We start from the raw sequence: 17,149 nt of genomic DNA, 5'->3' as shown, positions 1-17,149 counted from the left end.
AACGTACGTATGCATGTGTCTTTATAGTAGCATGATTTATAATCCTTTGGGTATATACCCAGTAATGGGATTGCTGGGTCAAATAGTATTTCTAGCTCTAGATCCTTGAGGAATTGCCACACTGTCTTCCACAATGGTTGAATTAATTTAAACTCCCGCCAACAGTGTAAAAGGGTTCCTATTTCTCCACATCCTCTCCAGCATCTGTTGTTTCCTGACTTTTTAATGATTGCCATTCTAACTGGTGCGAGATGGTATCTCATTGTGGTTTTCATTTGCATTTTTCTGATGACCAGTGGTGATGAGCATTTTTTCATATGTTTGTTGGCTGCATAAATGTCTTCTTTTGAAAAGTGTCTGTTCATATCCTTTGCCCACTTTTTGATGGGGTTGTTTTTTTCTTGTAAATTTAAGTTCATTGTAGATTCTTGATATTAGCCCTTTGTCAGATGGGTAGATTGCAAGGATATTCTCCCATTCTGTAGGTTGCTTGTTCACTCTGATGGTAGTTTCTTTTGCTGTGCAGAAGCTCTTTAGTTTAATTAGATCCCATTTGTCTATTTTGGCTTTTGTTGCAATTGCTTTTGGTGTTTTAGTCATGAAGTCTTTGCCCATGCCTATATCCTGAATGGTATTGCCTAGGTTTTCTTCTAGGGTTTTTATGGTGTTAGGTCTAACATTTAAGTCTTTAATCTGTGTTGAGTTAATTTTTGTATAAGGTGTAAGGAAGGGATCCAGTTTCAGCTTTCTACATATGGCTAGCCAGTTTTCCCAGCATGATTTATTAAACAGGAAATCCTTTCCCCATTTCTTGTTTTTGTCAGGTTTGTCAAGGATCAGATAGTTGTAGATGTGTGATGTTATTTCTGAGGCCTCTGTTCTGTTCCATTGGTCTATATATCTGTTTTGGTACCAGTACCATGCTGTTTTGGTTACTGTAGTCTTGTATTATAGTTTGAAGTCAGGTAGCATGATGCCTCTAGTTTTGTTCTTTTTGCTTAGGATTGTCGTGGCTATGTGGGTTCTCTTTTGGTTCCATATGAACTTTAAAGTAGTTTTTTCCAATGCTGTGAAGAAAGTCAGTGGTAGCTTGATGGGGACAGCATTGAATCTATAAATTACCTTGGGCAGTATGGGCATTTTCATGATATTGATTCTTCCTATCCATGAGCATGGAATGTTCTTCCATTTGTTTGGGTCCTCTTTTATTTTGTTGAGCAGTGGTTTGTAGTTCTCCTTGAAGAGATCCTTCACATCCCTTGCAAGTTGATTCCTAGATATTTTATTCTCTTTGTAGTAATTGTGAATGGGAGTTCACTCATGATTTGGCTCTCTGTTGGTCTGTTATTGGTGTTTAGGAATGCTTGTGATTTTTGCACATTGATTTTGTATCCTGAGACTTTGCTGAAGTTGCTTATCAGCTTAAGGAGATTTTGGGCTGAGACGATGGGATTTTCTAAATATACAATCATGTCATCTGCAAACAGAGACAATTTGACTTCCTCTTTTCCTAAATGAATGCCATTTATTTCTTTCTCTTGCCTGACTGCCCTAGCCAGAACTTCCAACACTATGTTGAATAGGAGTGGTGAGAGAGGGCATCCTTGTCTTGTGCCAGTTTTCAAAGGGAATGCTTCCAGTTTTTGCCCATTCAGCATGATATTGGCTGTGGGTTTGTCATAAATAGCTCTTATTATTTTGAGATACATTCCATCAACACCTAGTTTATTGAGAGAGTTTTTAGCATGAAAGGCTGTTGAATTTTGTCAAAGGCCTTTTCTGCATTTATTGAGATAATCATGTGGTTTTGTCATTGGTTCTGTTTATGTGATGGGTTACATTTACTGATTTGCGTATGTTGAACCAGGCTTGAATCCCAGGGATGAAGGTGACTTGATCGTGGTGGATAAGCTTTTTGATGTGTTGCTGGATTTGGTTTACCAGTATTTTATTGAGGAGTTTCGCATTGATGTTCTCAGGGATATTGGCCTAAAATTCTCTTTTTTTGTGCGTCTCTACCAGCCTTTGGTATCAGGATGATGCTGGCCTCATAAAATAAGTTAGGGAGGATTCCCTCTTTTTCTATTGATTGAAATAGTTTCGGAAGGAATGGTACCAGCTCCTCTTTGTACCTCTGGAAGAATTTGGCTGTGAATCTGTCTAGTCCTGGACTTTTTTTGGTTGGTAGGCTGTTAATTATTGCCTCAATTTCAGAACCTGTTATTGATCTATTCAGAGATTCAACTTTTTCCTGGTTTAGTCTTTGGAGGGTGTATGTGTCCAGAAATTTATCCATTTCTTCTAGATATTCTGGTTTATTTGCATAGAGGCATTTATAGTATTCTCTGATGGTAGTTTGTATTTCTGTGGGATCTGTGGTGATATCCCCTTTATCAGTTTTTCTTGCATCTATTTGATTCTTCTCCCTTTTCTTCTTTACTAGTCTTGCTAGTGGTATATCTATTTTGTTGATCTTTTCAAAAAACAAGTTCTGGATTCATTGATTTTTTGATGGGTTTTTTGTGTCTCTATCTCCTTCAGTTCTGCTCTGATCTTAGTTATTTCTTGCTTTCTGCTAGCTTTGGAATTTGTTTGCTCTTGCTTCTCTAGTTCTTTTAATTGTGATGTTAGGGTGTTCATTGTAGATCTCTCCTGCTTTCTCTTGTGGGTATTTAGGTCTACAAATTTCCCTCTACACACTGCTTTAAATGTGTCCCAGAGATTCTGGTACATTGTGTCTTTGTTCTCATTGGGTTCAAAGAACATCTTTATTTCTGCCTTCATTTCGTTATTTACCCAGTAGTCATTCAAGAGCAGGTTGTTCAGTTTCCATGTAGTTGTGCAGTTTTGAGTAGTTTATTAATCCTGAGTTCTAATTTAATTGCACTGTGGTCTGAGAGACAGTTTATTGTGATTTCTGTTCTTTTACATTTGCTGAGGAGCGTTTTACTACAAATTATGTGGTCATTTTTAGAATAAGTGTGATGTGGTGCTGAGAAGAATGTATATTCTGTTGATTTGAGGTGTAGAGTTCTGTAGATGTCTATTATGTCTGCTTGGTCCAGAGCTGAGTTCAAGTCCTGGATATCCTGGTTAACCTTCTGTCTCATTGATTTGTCTAATATTGACAGTGAGGTGTTAAAGTCTCCCATTATTATTGTGTGGGAGTCTCAGTCTCTTTGTAGGTCTCTAAGGACTTGCTTTATGAATCTGGGTGCTCCTGTATTGGGTGCATACATTTAGGATAGCTAGCTCTTCTTGTTGAATTGATTCCTTTACCATTATATAATGGCCTTCTTTGTCTCTTTTGATCTTTGTTCGTTTAAAGTCTGTTTTATCAGAGACTAGGATTGCAACCTCTGCTTTATTTTGTTTTCCATTTGCTTGGTAGATCGTCCTCCATCCCTTTATTTTGAGGCTATGTGTGTCTTTGCATGTGAGATGGGTCTCCTGAATACAGCACACTGATGGGTCTTGACTCTTTATCCAATTTGCCAGTCTATGTCTTTTAACTGGGGCATTTAGCCCATTCACATTTGAGGTTAATATTGTTATGTTTGAGTTTGATCCTGTCATTATGATGTTAGCTGGTTATTTTGCCTGTTAATTGATGGAGTTTCTTCATAGCATCAATGGTCTTTACCATTTGGCATGTTTTTGCAGTGGCTGGTACTGGTTGTTCCTTTCCATGTTTAATGCTTCCTTCAGGAGCTCTTGTAAGGCTGGCCTGGTGGTGACAAAATCTCTCAGCGTTTGCTTGTCTCTAAAGGATTTTATTTCTCCTTCACTTATGAAGCTTAGTTTGGCTGGATATGAGGTTCTGGGTAGAAAATTCTTTTCTTTATGAGTGTTGAATATTGGCTGCCACTCTCTTCTGGCTTGTAGGGTTTCTGCTGAGAGATCTGCTGTTAGTCTGATGGGCTTCCCTTTGTGGGTAAACCGACCTTTCTCTCTGGCTGCCCTTAACATTTTCCTCTTCATTTCGACCTTGGTGAATCTGAAATTTATGTGTCTTCTGGTTGCTCTTCTCAAGGAGTATTTTTGTGGTGTTCTCTGTATTTCCTGGATTTGAATGTTGGCCTGTCTTGCTAGGTTAGGGAAGTTCTCCTGGATAATATCCTGAAGAGTGTTTTCTAACTTGGTTCCATTCTCCCTGTCACTTTCAAGTACACTAATCAAACGTAGGTTTGGTCTTTTCACATAGTCCCATATTTCTTGGAAGCTTTGTTCATTTCTTTTCATTCTTTTTTCTCTAATCTTGTCTTCTCACTTTATTTCATTAATTTGATCTTCAATCACTGATATCCTTTCTTCCACTTGATTGAATCGGCTATTGAAGTTTGTGCATGTGTCATGAAGTTCTCATGCCATGGTTTTCGGCTCCATCAGGTCATTTAAGTTCTTCTCTACACTGTTTATTCTAGTTAGCTATTCGTCTAACCTTTTTTCAAAGATTTTAGCTTCCTTGTGATGGGTTAGAACATGATCTTTTAGCTTGGAGAAGTTTGTTATTACCGACCTTCTGAAGCCTACTTCTGTGAACTTGTCAAACTCATTCTCCGTCCAGTTTTGTTCCCTTGCTGGTGAGGAGCTGCAATCCTTTGGAGGAGAAGAGGCGCTCTGTTTTTTGGAATTTTCAGCTTTTCTGCTGTGGTTTCTCCCCATCTTTGTGGTTTTACCTACCTTTGGTCTTTGATGTTGGTGACCTACAGATGGGGTTTTGGTGTGGCTGTCCTTTTTGTTGATATTTTTGCTATTCCTTTCTGTTTGTTAGTTTTCCTTCTAACAGTCAGACCCGTCAGCTGCAGGTCTGTTGGAGTTTGCTGAAGGTCCACTCCAGACCCTGTTTGCCTGGGTATCACCACTAGAGGCTGCAAAACAGCAAATATTGCTACCTGATCCTTCCTCTGGAAGGTTCATCCCAGAGGGTCACCTGCCTGTTTGAGGTGTCTGTGAGTCCCTACTGGGAGATGTTTCCCAGTCAGGCTACAAGGGGGTCAGGGACCAACTTAAGAAGGCAGTCTGTCCATTCTCAGAGCTTGAATGCCTTGCTGAGAGAACCACTGCTCTCTTCAGGGCTGTCAGACAGGGATGTTTAAGTCTGCAGAAGCTCTCTGCTGTCTTTTGTTCTACTATGCCCTGCCCCCATAGGTGGAATCTATAGAGGCAGTAGGCCTTGCTGAGCTGCAGTGGGCTCTGCCCAGTTCATGCTTCCCTGCCTTTTTGTTTACAGTGTGAGCTACTCAAGCCTCAGCAATGGTGGGCGCCCTTCCCCCCACCAATCTGCAGCATCACAGGTTGATCTCAGATTGATGTGCTAGCAGTGAGCAAGGCTCTGTGGGTGCGGGACCCACCGAGGCAGGCACAGCAGGGTATCTCCTGGTCTGTCAGTTGCTAAGACTGCAGGAAAAGTGCAGTATTTGGTCAGGAGTATACCGTTTCTCCAGTGTACTATTAACCAGACAGATAGTCTGTCACACCTTCCCTTGTATAGGAAAGCGAGATCCGCCGACCCCTTGTGCTTCCCGAGTGAGGCGACACCCACCCCTGCTTCAGCTTGCCCTCTGTGGGCTGCACCCAGAGTCCAACCAGTCCCAATGAGATGAACCAGGTACCTCTGTTGGAAATGCAGGAATCACTTGTCTTCTTCAGTCTCGCTGGGAGCTGCAGACTGGAGCTCTTCCTATTCGGCCATCTTGGAGTGCCAATGTATTTCTTCACAACATTTCTTAATTTACTAATTCACCTTCATCAAGACTAAGAGCTTTAACTGTGAGCAATGTTAATTGGTCAAGTTTCTCCAATTTTCTGTCAGGTTTTAAATAATATTTTATTATCTAAACTTTTCAACTTACTGTTTTTTCTGTATGCTCATGAAGATAGACACACAGGGAAACAGGGAAAAAAATTACCTATGGCTTACACAGACCATCTATGACATGGTTCAACTTTCTGTTTTGTCCTAAATTTTCTTTTTCTTTTTTTAAAAAAATAAGTCATTTTACTTTAGGACAAAAATTTACCATACAAAATCCTTTCTCATACAAAATTATTCTCCTTTCTTTGTAACCTTCCTTACCAAAATTATATCTTGATATCCATAACTCTCTTTACATCTCTCTCCTCTACTTACTGGTTCCTTTTTACCTTGTTTCATAAATAACCTTTTCAAGCCCATAATTTGAAGTAACCTTCAGATAACCTCTGAATTAGACAAAATTATTCTTTTTCTCAATAAAAACACATCTTCTTTGGCACATTTTATATACAGAATTACATATTAACTAGAATTCTTGTCCTTAGTAATGTTAAATTTTAGTGAAAACCTAGGAAGCAAGAAATCCTGAGTTGCCTATGAGATACTAGCGTTTTATAGATGAGAAACATTCCGCAATTTTTAGAAACATGTTCCCCCATATCATAACCTTTTCTTAATTGGAAATTACCAGACATCCAATGAGCATCCAAAATGACTTTAAGATTTTAAATTACACAAAAACTTTATCTATAGCACTTACCCATTTATATTTTATTTTAGTACTTTATGAGATTATTTATGCATCATTTCCCTGTTAACCATTTTATAACCTGTGAATATCAAACGTTCACCTAAGTAAGAACTTTAACTACATGGGTATTTTCACCAATAACTCAGAAGAGTCAACTGTTTTGATTAAATAAACATTAAACTAGTCTTGCTTATTAAAAGAATGATCATTTTGTTTTGGCTGGGTTTATACTTCTTTTTTTCTTTTCTTTTTCTTTTCTTTTTTTTTTTTTGAGATGGAATCTCACTCTTGTTGCCCAGGCTGAAGTGCAATGGTGTGATCTTTGCTAATTACAACCTCTGCCTCCCAGGTTCAAGTCATTCTCCTGCCCCAGCCTCCTGAGTTGCTAGGATTACAGGCACCTGCCACCACGCCTGGCTAATTTTCTTTTTTTCTTTTTTGTATTTTTAGTATAGACAGGGTTTCACCATGTTGGTCAGGCTGGTCTCGAAATCCTGACCTCAGGTGATCCACCTGCCTCGGCCTCTCAAAGTGCTGGGATTACAGGCATGAGTGACCACACCCGGCTGGTTTATAGTTTTATAACCTTCTGTGCCAAACTCTTGTCACCTCAAAATATCTAGCAGAGACAAATATAAAATCCAGACAGAAATATATGCTGACAATTCTAAAGACATTTATATTTTTATTTTACCAATTTTTTTTTTTTTTTTTTTGAGATGGAGTCTCACTCTTGTCACTCAGGCTACAGTGCAATGGCATGATCTCAGCTTACTGCAAACTCCACCTCCCAGATTCAAGCGATTCTCCTGCCTTAGCCTCCTGAGTAGCTAGGATTACAGGCATCCACCACCATGCCTAGCTAATTTTTAAATTTTTAATAGAGACAAGATTTGTCCATGTTGGCCAGGCTGGTCTCAAACTCCTGACCTCAGGCGATCTGCCTGCCTTGGCCTCCCAAAGTGCTGGGATAACAGGTGTGAGCAACCACGTCCAGCCTATTTTACCAATAATTGTAAAGCCAGATTGTTTATTAAAGATGTTCTTAAGTCATATGAACTTGAAAAACACTTCGAACTTAATTAATGAATACTGTTTTGCTTTTATTTATTTATTTTTATTTTTTATAGAGATGGGGTTTCACCATGTTGCCCAGCCTGGTCTCAAATGTCTAAACTCAAGTGATCCACCTGCCTTGGCCTCCCGAAGTGCTGGAATTACCATGAGTCACCATGCCTGGCCAGCACTTTTTTAAAATAAGCCAATTTGGTAGGTATATCATATAACATAACATAGGTACATACACATAAACACATCTAAACGTGTATATGCACAAAGATCCAATTGCTTTTACTTCAGAATTATAGCCATGAGATAGCAATACAAATTCACCAGTCTACAAACATGTTCACATGGCTACACTTTGCCCTGATAGGTTATCCAGTGAAGGTTGTGAACCAAAATTTTGGGTGAAGCAGTTTTCAAGGCAGTTTGATTTTTAAAGGCCAAATCTCCCCAGGCTCCAAAGAACACTGAGGCCAGCATTTTGGGAGGCTGAGGCAGGTGGATCATTTGAGGTCGGGAGTTTGAGACCAGCCTGGGCAGCATGATGAAACCCTGTCTGTGCTAAAAATACAAAAATTAGCCAGGCATGCTGATGGGTGCCTGTAATCCTAGCTACTTGGGAGCCTGAGGCAGGAGAATCACTTGAACCCAGGAAGTGGAGGTTGCAGTGAGCTGAAATGGCACCACTGCACTCCAACCTGGGCAACAGAGTGAGACTCTGTCTCAAAAAAATTAATTAATTAAAAAATTTTTTTTAAAAAATAGAACACTGGGGCTGGGCGCCAGTGGCTCATGCCTGTAATCCCAGCACTTTGGGAGGCCGAGGCAGGCAGATCATGAGGTCAAGAGATTGAGACTATCCTGGCCAACACTGCGAAACCCCGTCCCTACTAAAAATACAAAAAATTAGCTGGGCGTAATGGTGTGCACCTGTAGTCCCAGCTACTCGGGAGGCTGAGGAAGGAGAATCACTTGAACCTGGGAGGCAGAAGTTGCAGTGAGCTGAGATCACACCACTCTACTCCAGCCTGGGTGACAGTGCGAGACTCTGTCAAAAAAAAAAAAAAAAGAAGAATACTGGGGCCAAAGAACACTAAAGGAGAACATCACATACTAACCAGGCCCAACTCTGCTTAGAATAGCAGCTTAAAAGCCTGGATACATGGAACTCCATCCCACTTTCTCATTTAACAACAAACTCCAGATTCCAAAGAATATTGGGGCTAAACAGTATTATGAAAGGATATCAGTTTCAAATTCTAATTTCCCATGACTATATCAACACACACACAATCACCAAAACACAATGATCCATCTGCTGCCACAACAAACAAGCCCCAAGACTGTCCCAACTAAAACAGTCAGAGTGTTTTCCTCTCTCCATTGGTTGGGTTTTTTCAACCTGCAAACAGAAATTCCTTTGGAATTTCCCAAATCGAGAGGAGCCAATCCCACTGTCTGGTACCTGCAATGAACACTCAGTTGCTGGAACACACACACAATTACAAACAATCCATCAAGAAAGTCCATATCAAAACAATCAGGGTGCTTCCCTCTCTCAGTCATTTGGGTTTTTTCAACCTGCAAATGGAAATTCCTTTAAAATGTTCCCCAGTAGAGAAGAGCAGGTCTTGCTGTCTGGGCCCACAAAGGATACTCATCTATCCAGATGCAGATGTAGAATTTCAAAGGCTGTTCTTCCTAGGCAATCAGGAATGTGGTTTGGGCCCATAGCAGCAGGGCCAGAGAGAATCCAAAACTCACCTCCAGTCAAAACTGAGTGGGCAGCTGCTTAGGAGTGCTTCTGAGACTCGTGGCCCATGGCAGCCAAGCCACAAGCAACATGTTTACTGTCAGGAAACCAAAATCTGTTGTTGAAACACCCTGATCTAAGTCCAGCTGCTCACTGCACAGAAAGCCAATCACTGAGACCACAAGTATTGCCAAGGAAGAAGGCTTTAATCAGGTGCTGCAGCTGAGGAGATGAGAGATCAGTCTCAAATCCATCTCCATAACTGACTAAAATTAGGGGTTTATAGGGCAGAAATGTAACTACATGCAGCAAACCAAGAATTAGGGGTAAAGAAGCGGAATATGTCAACAAGAAGCAGATAGTCAGTTAGGCAGCCACTGGGGGTCAGTTATCTGGGTTGCATTGTTCAGATGCCGTGGCCTGGTGTGTTTCAGCTCCTTGATACAATCTTAGAGGCCTGATGGTTGGTTTCCTGAGAAACGGCCTCTGATAAGACAAATGGAGCTTTCTGAGATTTTAAAACTGGGGGGCTCAAGTTTCACATTTGTTCAAAAGAAACTGTAAACATCAGTTGTGTGGGACAATTGGGTAACTTTCAAGTTTGGCAGACGCCCTTTTCTCTGCATCCACATGGCAAGCAGAGAAAGGACGGTGAAAACCTACAGGCCACTTTTGACCGTTTAACTTAAAAGTAAACAGGCTTCCAGATTAACCTACCTTGGGAAGGTCTTGTGATTCATGGTGAAATCCTGTCCCTGAATCTTGTGATGAGTTCCTCAAGTTGTTGACATACTGACTAATGCATACCCCACTGACCCTGAAAAGGGTGCTGACTTATTTCTGAATCATAAAGTTTTACTGATTGTCTTACATGAAGACATTTGAGCCTGTATGTTGCAATCTGTATCCAACGATTGTAACCTCTCTATTGTATCCTCCAATGAGAAAGGACAATTCTGGTTTGAAGAGTCCCTCTTCCTTCTCCTGACCCTACCTATAAAATCATTCCAACTTGTAACAGACTCTGGAACACTCTCAACTTTGTTGGTGTGTTTTCTTTTGTTGATCCTCACATTTGGCCTTCAATAAACCATTATCAAATTATTTCTTTCTCAACAGGCTTAATTTTGGTCAACATTCTGGTGTAGTTGGCAGAATCTTGTAGTGACCTCCCTGGACCACATAGTGCGGCCTCTGACCTTTGTGCAGGTACTGGCAATGAACACATTGTGTTCCTGAACTTGGATGCCCTGGCTGGGTATTGCAGATGAGTTCCTCCCAAAATCAATGAACCTCCCATCATGGTGGAAGTTCTGGTTTTTTGAAGCTGGTTTTCTCCTTGGCTAGACAGGAGTTTTTGTTGAATCCTAGGGCAGTGTAAAATAGGAGCTCTGTGAATTGTTTCTCTCAAGGTTTTGGATGGCACAAGCTTTCCTTAGCTTTCTCATTTTTAAGTGCATGAGGGAGGGCACTCTTGCTCTGAAGTTAAGAAATGTTCTCTGTCTATGACCAAATGGTTTTTAGGAAACCCACAATAGCAGAGGTGTCAGGGCATACCCCCCACAACATGGAGCAGTCTTATAGGAAAATTCCCACACTGTTAACTTTTTGCTCAGCTGGCAGGCTTCATAAAAACTGATTATCTCTTGCCCATGAATATCCTGAAACTTCTTCAGAGGTGACTCTGGAATCAGAGACATGTAAGAGAATGTTTTCAGCCTATTGAGTGAAATTTTGGGGAAGAAAAATTCAAAACCACCACACTTGATCCACTACATTACTTGTCTCATTCAAAACAACCAAGATGGGAAACATGTCTTCTAAGGCTCAGGGTACACTGCCTCTATCAGCACCAGCTGGTTTGATGTGTAACACTTAGGGTTCTTCTTGCAAGTACTTAGATAAGTGGACCCATGTAACCCGGGATGGTCATAAGCAGCAGTGGCCAAAATGGGGATCTTTTGAAAATGCCTAAGCTGATGTATTACCATACACAATTGGAAAAAGCTGGTTTTAGAACCAGACAAATTGACTTACTTCTGATAGCAGTGAGATGCTCCTAAAAGAAATTCTGGGAAAAAAAAATGGCCTTCATTGAAGAGATAAGCAAAAGGCTATCCCACACTATTTCTGATTTGAAAAAGACTTCAAAAGCTTTTTCCCTTTCATTCCAATTGCTTCTCCTCCTTCTACCCCTATGCCTTCATATTCTTCCTTAGCTGAATTTATTCATTTCTACTTGTTCTCTTGGCTCCCATCTCTCTCTTAGGTAGAGATTTTTGGAATGTCACAATACACACATTTCCTTCCCTCAAAAGGGGGAAAACATATTTATTTACATTTGGAACAGAAGGAGCAAACAGAACAACTAAAGAATGAAAATGAAACAATTAAAATTATCACAATTATCACCAACAATTTTTTCTGACCCAAGACTAACGAATGACACTGATGAGTTATTGCAAGCTTTGCTGGATCACTTATGCTCCCAATCTCTCACTGACTTTGGTAAAACATATTCAACTACCCCCATTAAAGTGGAAGTAAACCCAATTAAACCCTTCATCCAATATCAGACAATACCCTTTAAATGCCCTGCTGGAATTCACAGTCCCTTGGAGATGTAAAACTTCATTAGCCTTATGGAAGGATTAAATTCTTTCTCTGTGCTTTGAGATATAAATTTGCTACACTCAGTAAGGGCTTCGGTCATGTAGGACAGATAACTTTAACTTGTACCATTTTGAAAGGCACAATTTAATTCAATTCTCCTTTTAAAACTAGTGAAATTTACCTGATTCATGACCAAAATTTTAAAATCAAAGCTATAAAATCTCCATGTAGTACCAGATTGACTTATAAATACATTAATGCTCAGGAATTAGTAGTCTCAAACATCTAAGTTCACATGACTTGAATAAATCTTTTGATAAGTATGACTGATTAAATATTTTTGCTTTGATAAGAACAACTATCTTCTAAGTTATCAGCAAAATATTCATATATTTAACTTTAAGGTTCTTTCTCAGGTGAACATCTGATATTCACAGGCTATAAAATTGGTTGACAGGAAAATAACTTGAAATGATGACTCGCTTTGTCTAATACATCAGTTTTCATAAGTAATCTCGGTAAACTGTTAAAAATAAAGTAAATGTAAATGGGATAAACATAGATAAATAAACTTTTAATGTAATTTATAATCTTAAAGTTTTGCTAAATTAAATTCAAAAATAGATGCTCATTAAACGTCTAGGTCAATTCCAATTAAGATAAAAAATGTTTTTGTTATGGGAAAATGTCTCTACAAATTATAGAAGAGTTCTCATTTGTAAGATACTGTCACGTGATAGACAATTCAAGATTTGTTTCCTAGGTTTTCAATAAAATTTGAAGTTACTGAAAGTTTAAACATTCTAATTAATATATATAATTCCAAATTTAAAATGTGTCAAAAATAGTAAGATGTGTTTTTGATGACAGAAAATTATAAGAAGGCATAAAAGTATGTTCTTTACTGAGAAAAAGTAATTGTGTTTAATTCAGGGGTTATTTAAGGTTGTTTTAAAATAAGGCGCAATATAGAAAGGAACCAGTAAGAAGAGAGAAAAGCGAAGAAAGTTATGAATATTTTTGTTAAGATAGGTTAAAAGAGAATAATTTTGCATGAGAAAAAAGTCTCGTATGGTAAATTTTTGGTTGTAAAGTAAAATGTCTAGTTATTTAAGAAAGTACAGAGAAAAGCAAAAAGTCCAAGCATTTCATAAACAGTCTAAGTCATAATAAGGTTTGTGAAAAGAAACCCTATGAAATAAATTTTGTGTATGATCAAGTTGGCTATAATTAAAAGGAAATTATAAGTCTTTCTAAAGATTGAGATTTGATATTAAAAATACACTAATAACAAACAAAAAATTTGGTCCCCTATGTTAGAACAACAAAGTTTGCTTAAAATATTGCTTTGCTTTTAATAAAATTTAAAGAGATACTGATTTTTAATTCTGAAATCTCTTTCTTTTTAAAACTTTTTTTTTTTGAGATGGAGTCTTGCTCTGTTGCCCAGGCTAGAGTACAGTGGTGCAATTTCGGCTCACTGTAACCTCTGCCTTCTGGGCTCAAGCGATTCTCCTGCCTCAACCTCCCGAGTATCTGAGACTACAGGCACATGCCACCATGCCTGGTTAATTTTTTGTGTATTTTTAGTAGAGACAGAGTTTCACCATGTTGACCAGGCTGGTCTCAAATTTCTGACTTCAGGTGATCCGCCTGCCTCGGCCTCCCACAGTGTTGGGATTACAGGTGTTAGCCACGGCGCCTGGCCCAAAACTTATTTTTATTAAGATAATTCCTGTATTGTCTTTATTAAGTTTTTGATTACTCAAGAAAACTGAGCTTTAAAAGGGCTAAGATTTTTACATCCATGTAACTTTCTGTATAGCTTTTGAAGTCTTTTGATTATAACTCTGGTTAAATGAATAATTATTATTTTACAATGATCTGTGATTCCATTTTGATCAAGTGTTTTATATCTTTCTACATCTTTGGCAGGTTTCTCCAAGATCAAAATCCTAAATTGTTTTTTTGGCCTAAAATTTACTTTGCTATTTTCCAGTTGGACCTCTGAGGGACCTCAAAGAATGTATCTCTCCTCTTGCAGAGATATTAAATGATTAGACTGATTTGGTAAATTGTATGGGAGAAACTGTCAAATGATACATAATACTAGATCTTCTTTCAGTTACACTTATGAGTATGTTATTGATAAAATGTTCCCCTAATTATATAAATTTATAAAAATCTGTTATCAGTCATAATTTTGATTAAGTCTTTTCTAAAGTAATATTTGTATAGATATGTTATTAATGTGAATATCCTAAAGATTATATGACATTTGTAAAAATCTAATAGTTTTAATGGGATACTATCAGTCGTGATTCTGGTTGTTATCTTAAAATGCTGCAGGTAATCAAAATATCTAAATTTCCTTGTACTTCTATTAGATTTTAACCATGGCTATTCTAAGTTTTTGACATCCATAGTTATTGTTTTAAAATTTTCTCTACAAGCATTTGAAGTCAACTATAATCCAAAATTGCTTTTTTATGGAAAAGGCTCTGAGAAGTACTCTTGAACACAGGTTTCTGAGAACTTTGGAGATCATATAGTTAGACTAGATAAAGCTTCCAGAACTCTAATGAAAAACTGATGTCTTCATGAAGATTGCTAACCCAACACCAGCAAAATAAGAATTACATGAGACTAAATTGATGGAGGAATAAAGTGACTTTTATGACTTTTTGTTTGAAACATTGCGGATTCTTTTTATCTTTTGTTTTCAAAAGTCAAGAAAACTTCTCTTTCTTTTAAGTTACTTGTATCTGACAGCACTTAGGTAAAGTAGACTTTTGTGAGCAAAACCAAAACAGTTACTTTTCTCTCTCTACATGAATTCGCCATAATTTGGAAACTATTCATAAACATTCTTATGACAATAGTTATTTGCATAAGTCCAATAATAATCTGTTTCTTTTGTAACAGGACAGATTGGAAACACTGATTATTTTACCAAGGCTTTGACTAGAGTGTCATATTTTCAATTATGAAGAGATTGTTTTGAGGGATTGAGATTGGCTTTGTAGAGCTGATAGACATGGAAGAAGACTGACCTGGTACCTTGTCTACACAGTTCCCTCATACAGTTTTTTAAAAATTGTATTTACTTAGAAGCATTCAGAATGTCAACAAAACAGCTGCAACTGTTTTTTTTTTTGCAATTACAGAGTGGTATTCAGTTAACAGAACAACAATTGTTTGTTTTGTATAAGCTGCATCAGAGACAACTGAATGTGAAAAAACTACCATCCTCATATATAACTAATTTGTGCTGTGCGCTAACAAGAACCTGCTTTAAATTTCCATGCCAATTTACAACCCCCATACTGTACCAGGCAAAGGTTAGTGGCTATTGAAAATACCACCAGGACAGGGCTATCTAAAGACACATTCAGTAGTGTTTAACTACACAAAAAAACACAGTGTACAGTTTAAAAACAAATCTTATACAGTCTTACATTTAACTTTTTTTCTTTAAAAGGAATGAGTTGTGTACAGGCTGCTTAAATGCTTTATAGACAAGAAAAAAACTGCACTGGAATCAACTTATTTATCACCATCTTCTTCATTTTCCTCCTTTTGTTCATCCTCTTCATCTTCTTCCTCTTCCTTCTTTTTCTTGCTTTTTTCAGCCTTGACAACTCTCTTTTTTGCCGAATTAGGCTTTCCTTTAGCTCGATATGCAGCAATATCCTTTTTGTATTTTTCCTTCAGCTTTGCAGCCTTCTTTTCATAAAACTGCTTGTCAGCTGCAGCAGTGTTATTCCACATCTCTGCCAGTTTCTTCACAACATCATCAATGGACAGGCCAGGATGTTCTCCTTTGATTTTTGGGCGATACTCAGAGCAGAACAGGAAAAAGGCCAAAGGAGGCCTCTTGGGTGCATTGGGATCCTTGAACTTTTTTTTCTCCCCTTTAGAAGGGATATAGGTTTTCATTTCTCTTTCATAATGGGCGTTGTCCGCCTTTGCCATATCTTCAAATTTTCCTTTCTCTTTAGCAAAAATGGTCTTCCACATCTCTGAGCACTTCTTTAAAAACTCTGAGAGGTTGACTGAAGCATCTGGGTTCTTCTTCTTATGCACCGCCTGACAAGTTTGCACAAAAAATGCATATGATGACATTTCGCCTCTCAGCTTCTCAGGATCTCCTTTGCCCATGTTTAGTTATTTTTCCTCGGTAAGGTACAGAGTCGCCCAGTGCCCGTCCAGCTCTCACTTGCACCAGCACTGTCTCTATGGAGCTCAATGTACTGCAATCCCTTGTAGGTTTTTTGACCTCATGTTAAGTAATGTCCCTTCCCAACAGGCCCAGAAACCTTGAGGTATTTGGGGGACTTCAAGAAAGGAGGAATTTACCCAATTCTTACAAGTAGCACAGGCACAATCTGATGATAAATCCTTGGCTTGGCTTTCTAGCCTGAAGAAGCTTTTAAAAGTCTAATCTAAAATGTCTAATGAAAAAGTTCCAGCAAAGCCAACTTAAAAGGACCCTATATGGGCAATCACTATTCCTGTTGCCTTTTATATAAATAATCAGGTCAAGTACAATAAGACTAAAACTTCTATTGCAAATAAAATTGGCCTATGCTTTTTCTTTGGCAGAAAAGGGAGATCGAAGAGAGAAAAAATATCTTTCAGAAGAAAATTATAGCATAGTTGTTATTAGATTCTAGCCCAGACTATTGTTTTTGAGTTTCAAAAATTATTATTTGCTTGCAATTTGGACTTAATTTTATTTCCTGGCTATAATAAGTCTCCAAAGAAGAACCTGGATTTAATTTTCTTTCTTAGTTGGCTCCATAATGGAACAGGTTTTTTTTCCCCATTCTTGTACACAAATTCTCTTTTTGATTATAATTTTTGTGTGCATTATATTTCTGCTATTCAAATTATTAATGCTATGAGTCACTCATTGTTTTACTTCTTCCAAGAAAAGTAAAATTATGAAATTCTGAAAACTAGAGATAATTCAACAAGCAACAGCAACTATACATTGATGGCTTGTTCATTTGGTTACTCTTAGGACTAATTTCTTTATTGTGTTTTCAAGTTGTTATGATTATAATATTAGATTCGTTCAAAAAAGTAATTGCGGTTTTCACCATTACTTCTGATGGCGAAAACCGCAACTACTTTTTTGCCCCAACCTAATAATAAACATAGTTTATTTTCTTGGCTATTAAGTCACTCATGATTTGCATTGTGC

The 17,149-nt window shown here is 38.0% G+C and overlaps 1 protein-coding gene across 49 annotated transcripts in view; it reads right to left on the bottom strand.

Moving 5' to 3' along the window:
- SP100 (SP100 nuclear antigen) overlaps window positions 1-17,149 on the bottom strand; it is a 132,061-nt gene that overhangs the window by 15,044 nt on the left and 99,868 nt on the right. For 14 of the 49 annotated variants that reach the window (XM_063645186.1, XM_063645196.1, XM_055290901.2 and 11 more), the window contains one exon: window positions 14,592-16,029. The exons of the other annotated variants lie outside the window; for them this stretch is intronic. In XM_063645186.1, coding sequence (XP_063501256.1) covers window positions 15,487-16,029 — 543 coding nt within the window. In that variant the 3' untranslated portion in view covers window positions 14,592-15,486. Of the gene's footprint in view, window positions 1-14,591; window positions 16,030-17,149 lie in introns of those variants that run through there. 49 annotated transcript variants of the gene reach the window in all.

This window comes from Symphalangus syndactylus, chromosome 8 (assembly GCF_028878055.3).
Source record: "Symphalangus syndactylus isolate Jambi chromosome 8, NHGRI_mSymSyn1-v2.1_pri, whole genome shotgun sequence".
In the NCBI taxonomy this organism is placed as follows: domain Eukaryota; kingdom Metazoa; phylum Chordata; class Mammalia; order Primates; family Hylobatidae; genus Symphalangus; species Symphalangus syndactylus.
This window is presented reverse-complemented; position numbering and strand designations above follow the sequence as displayed.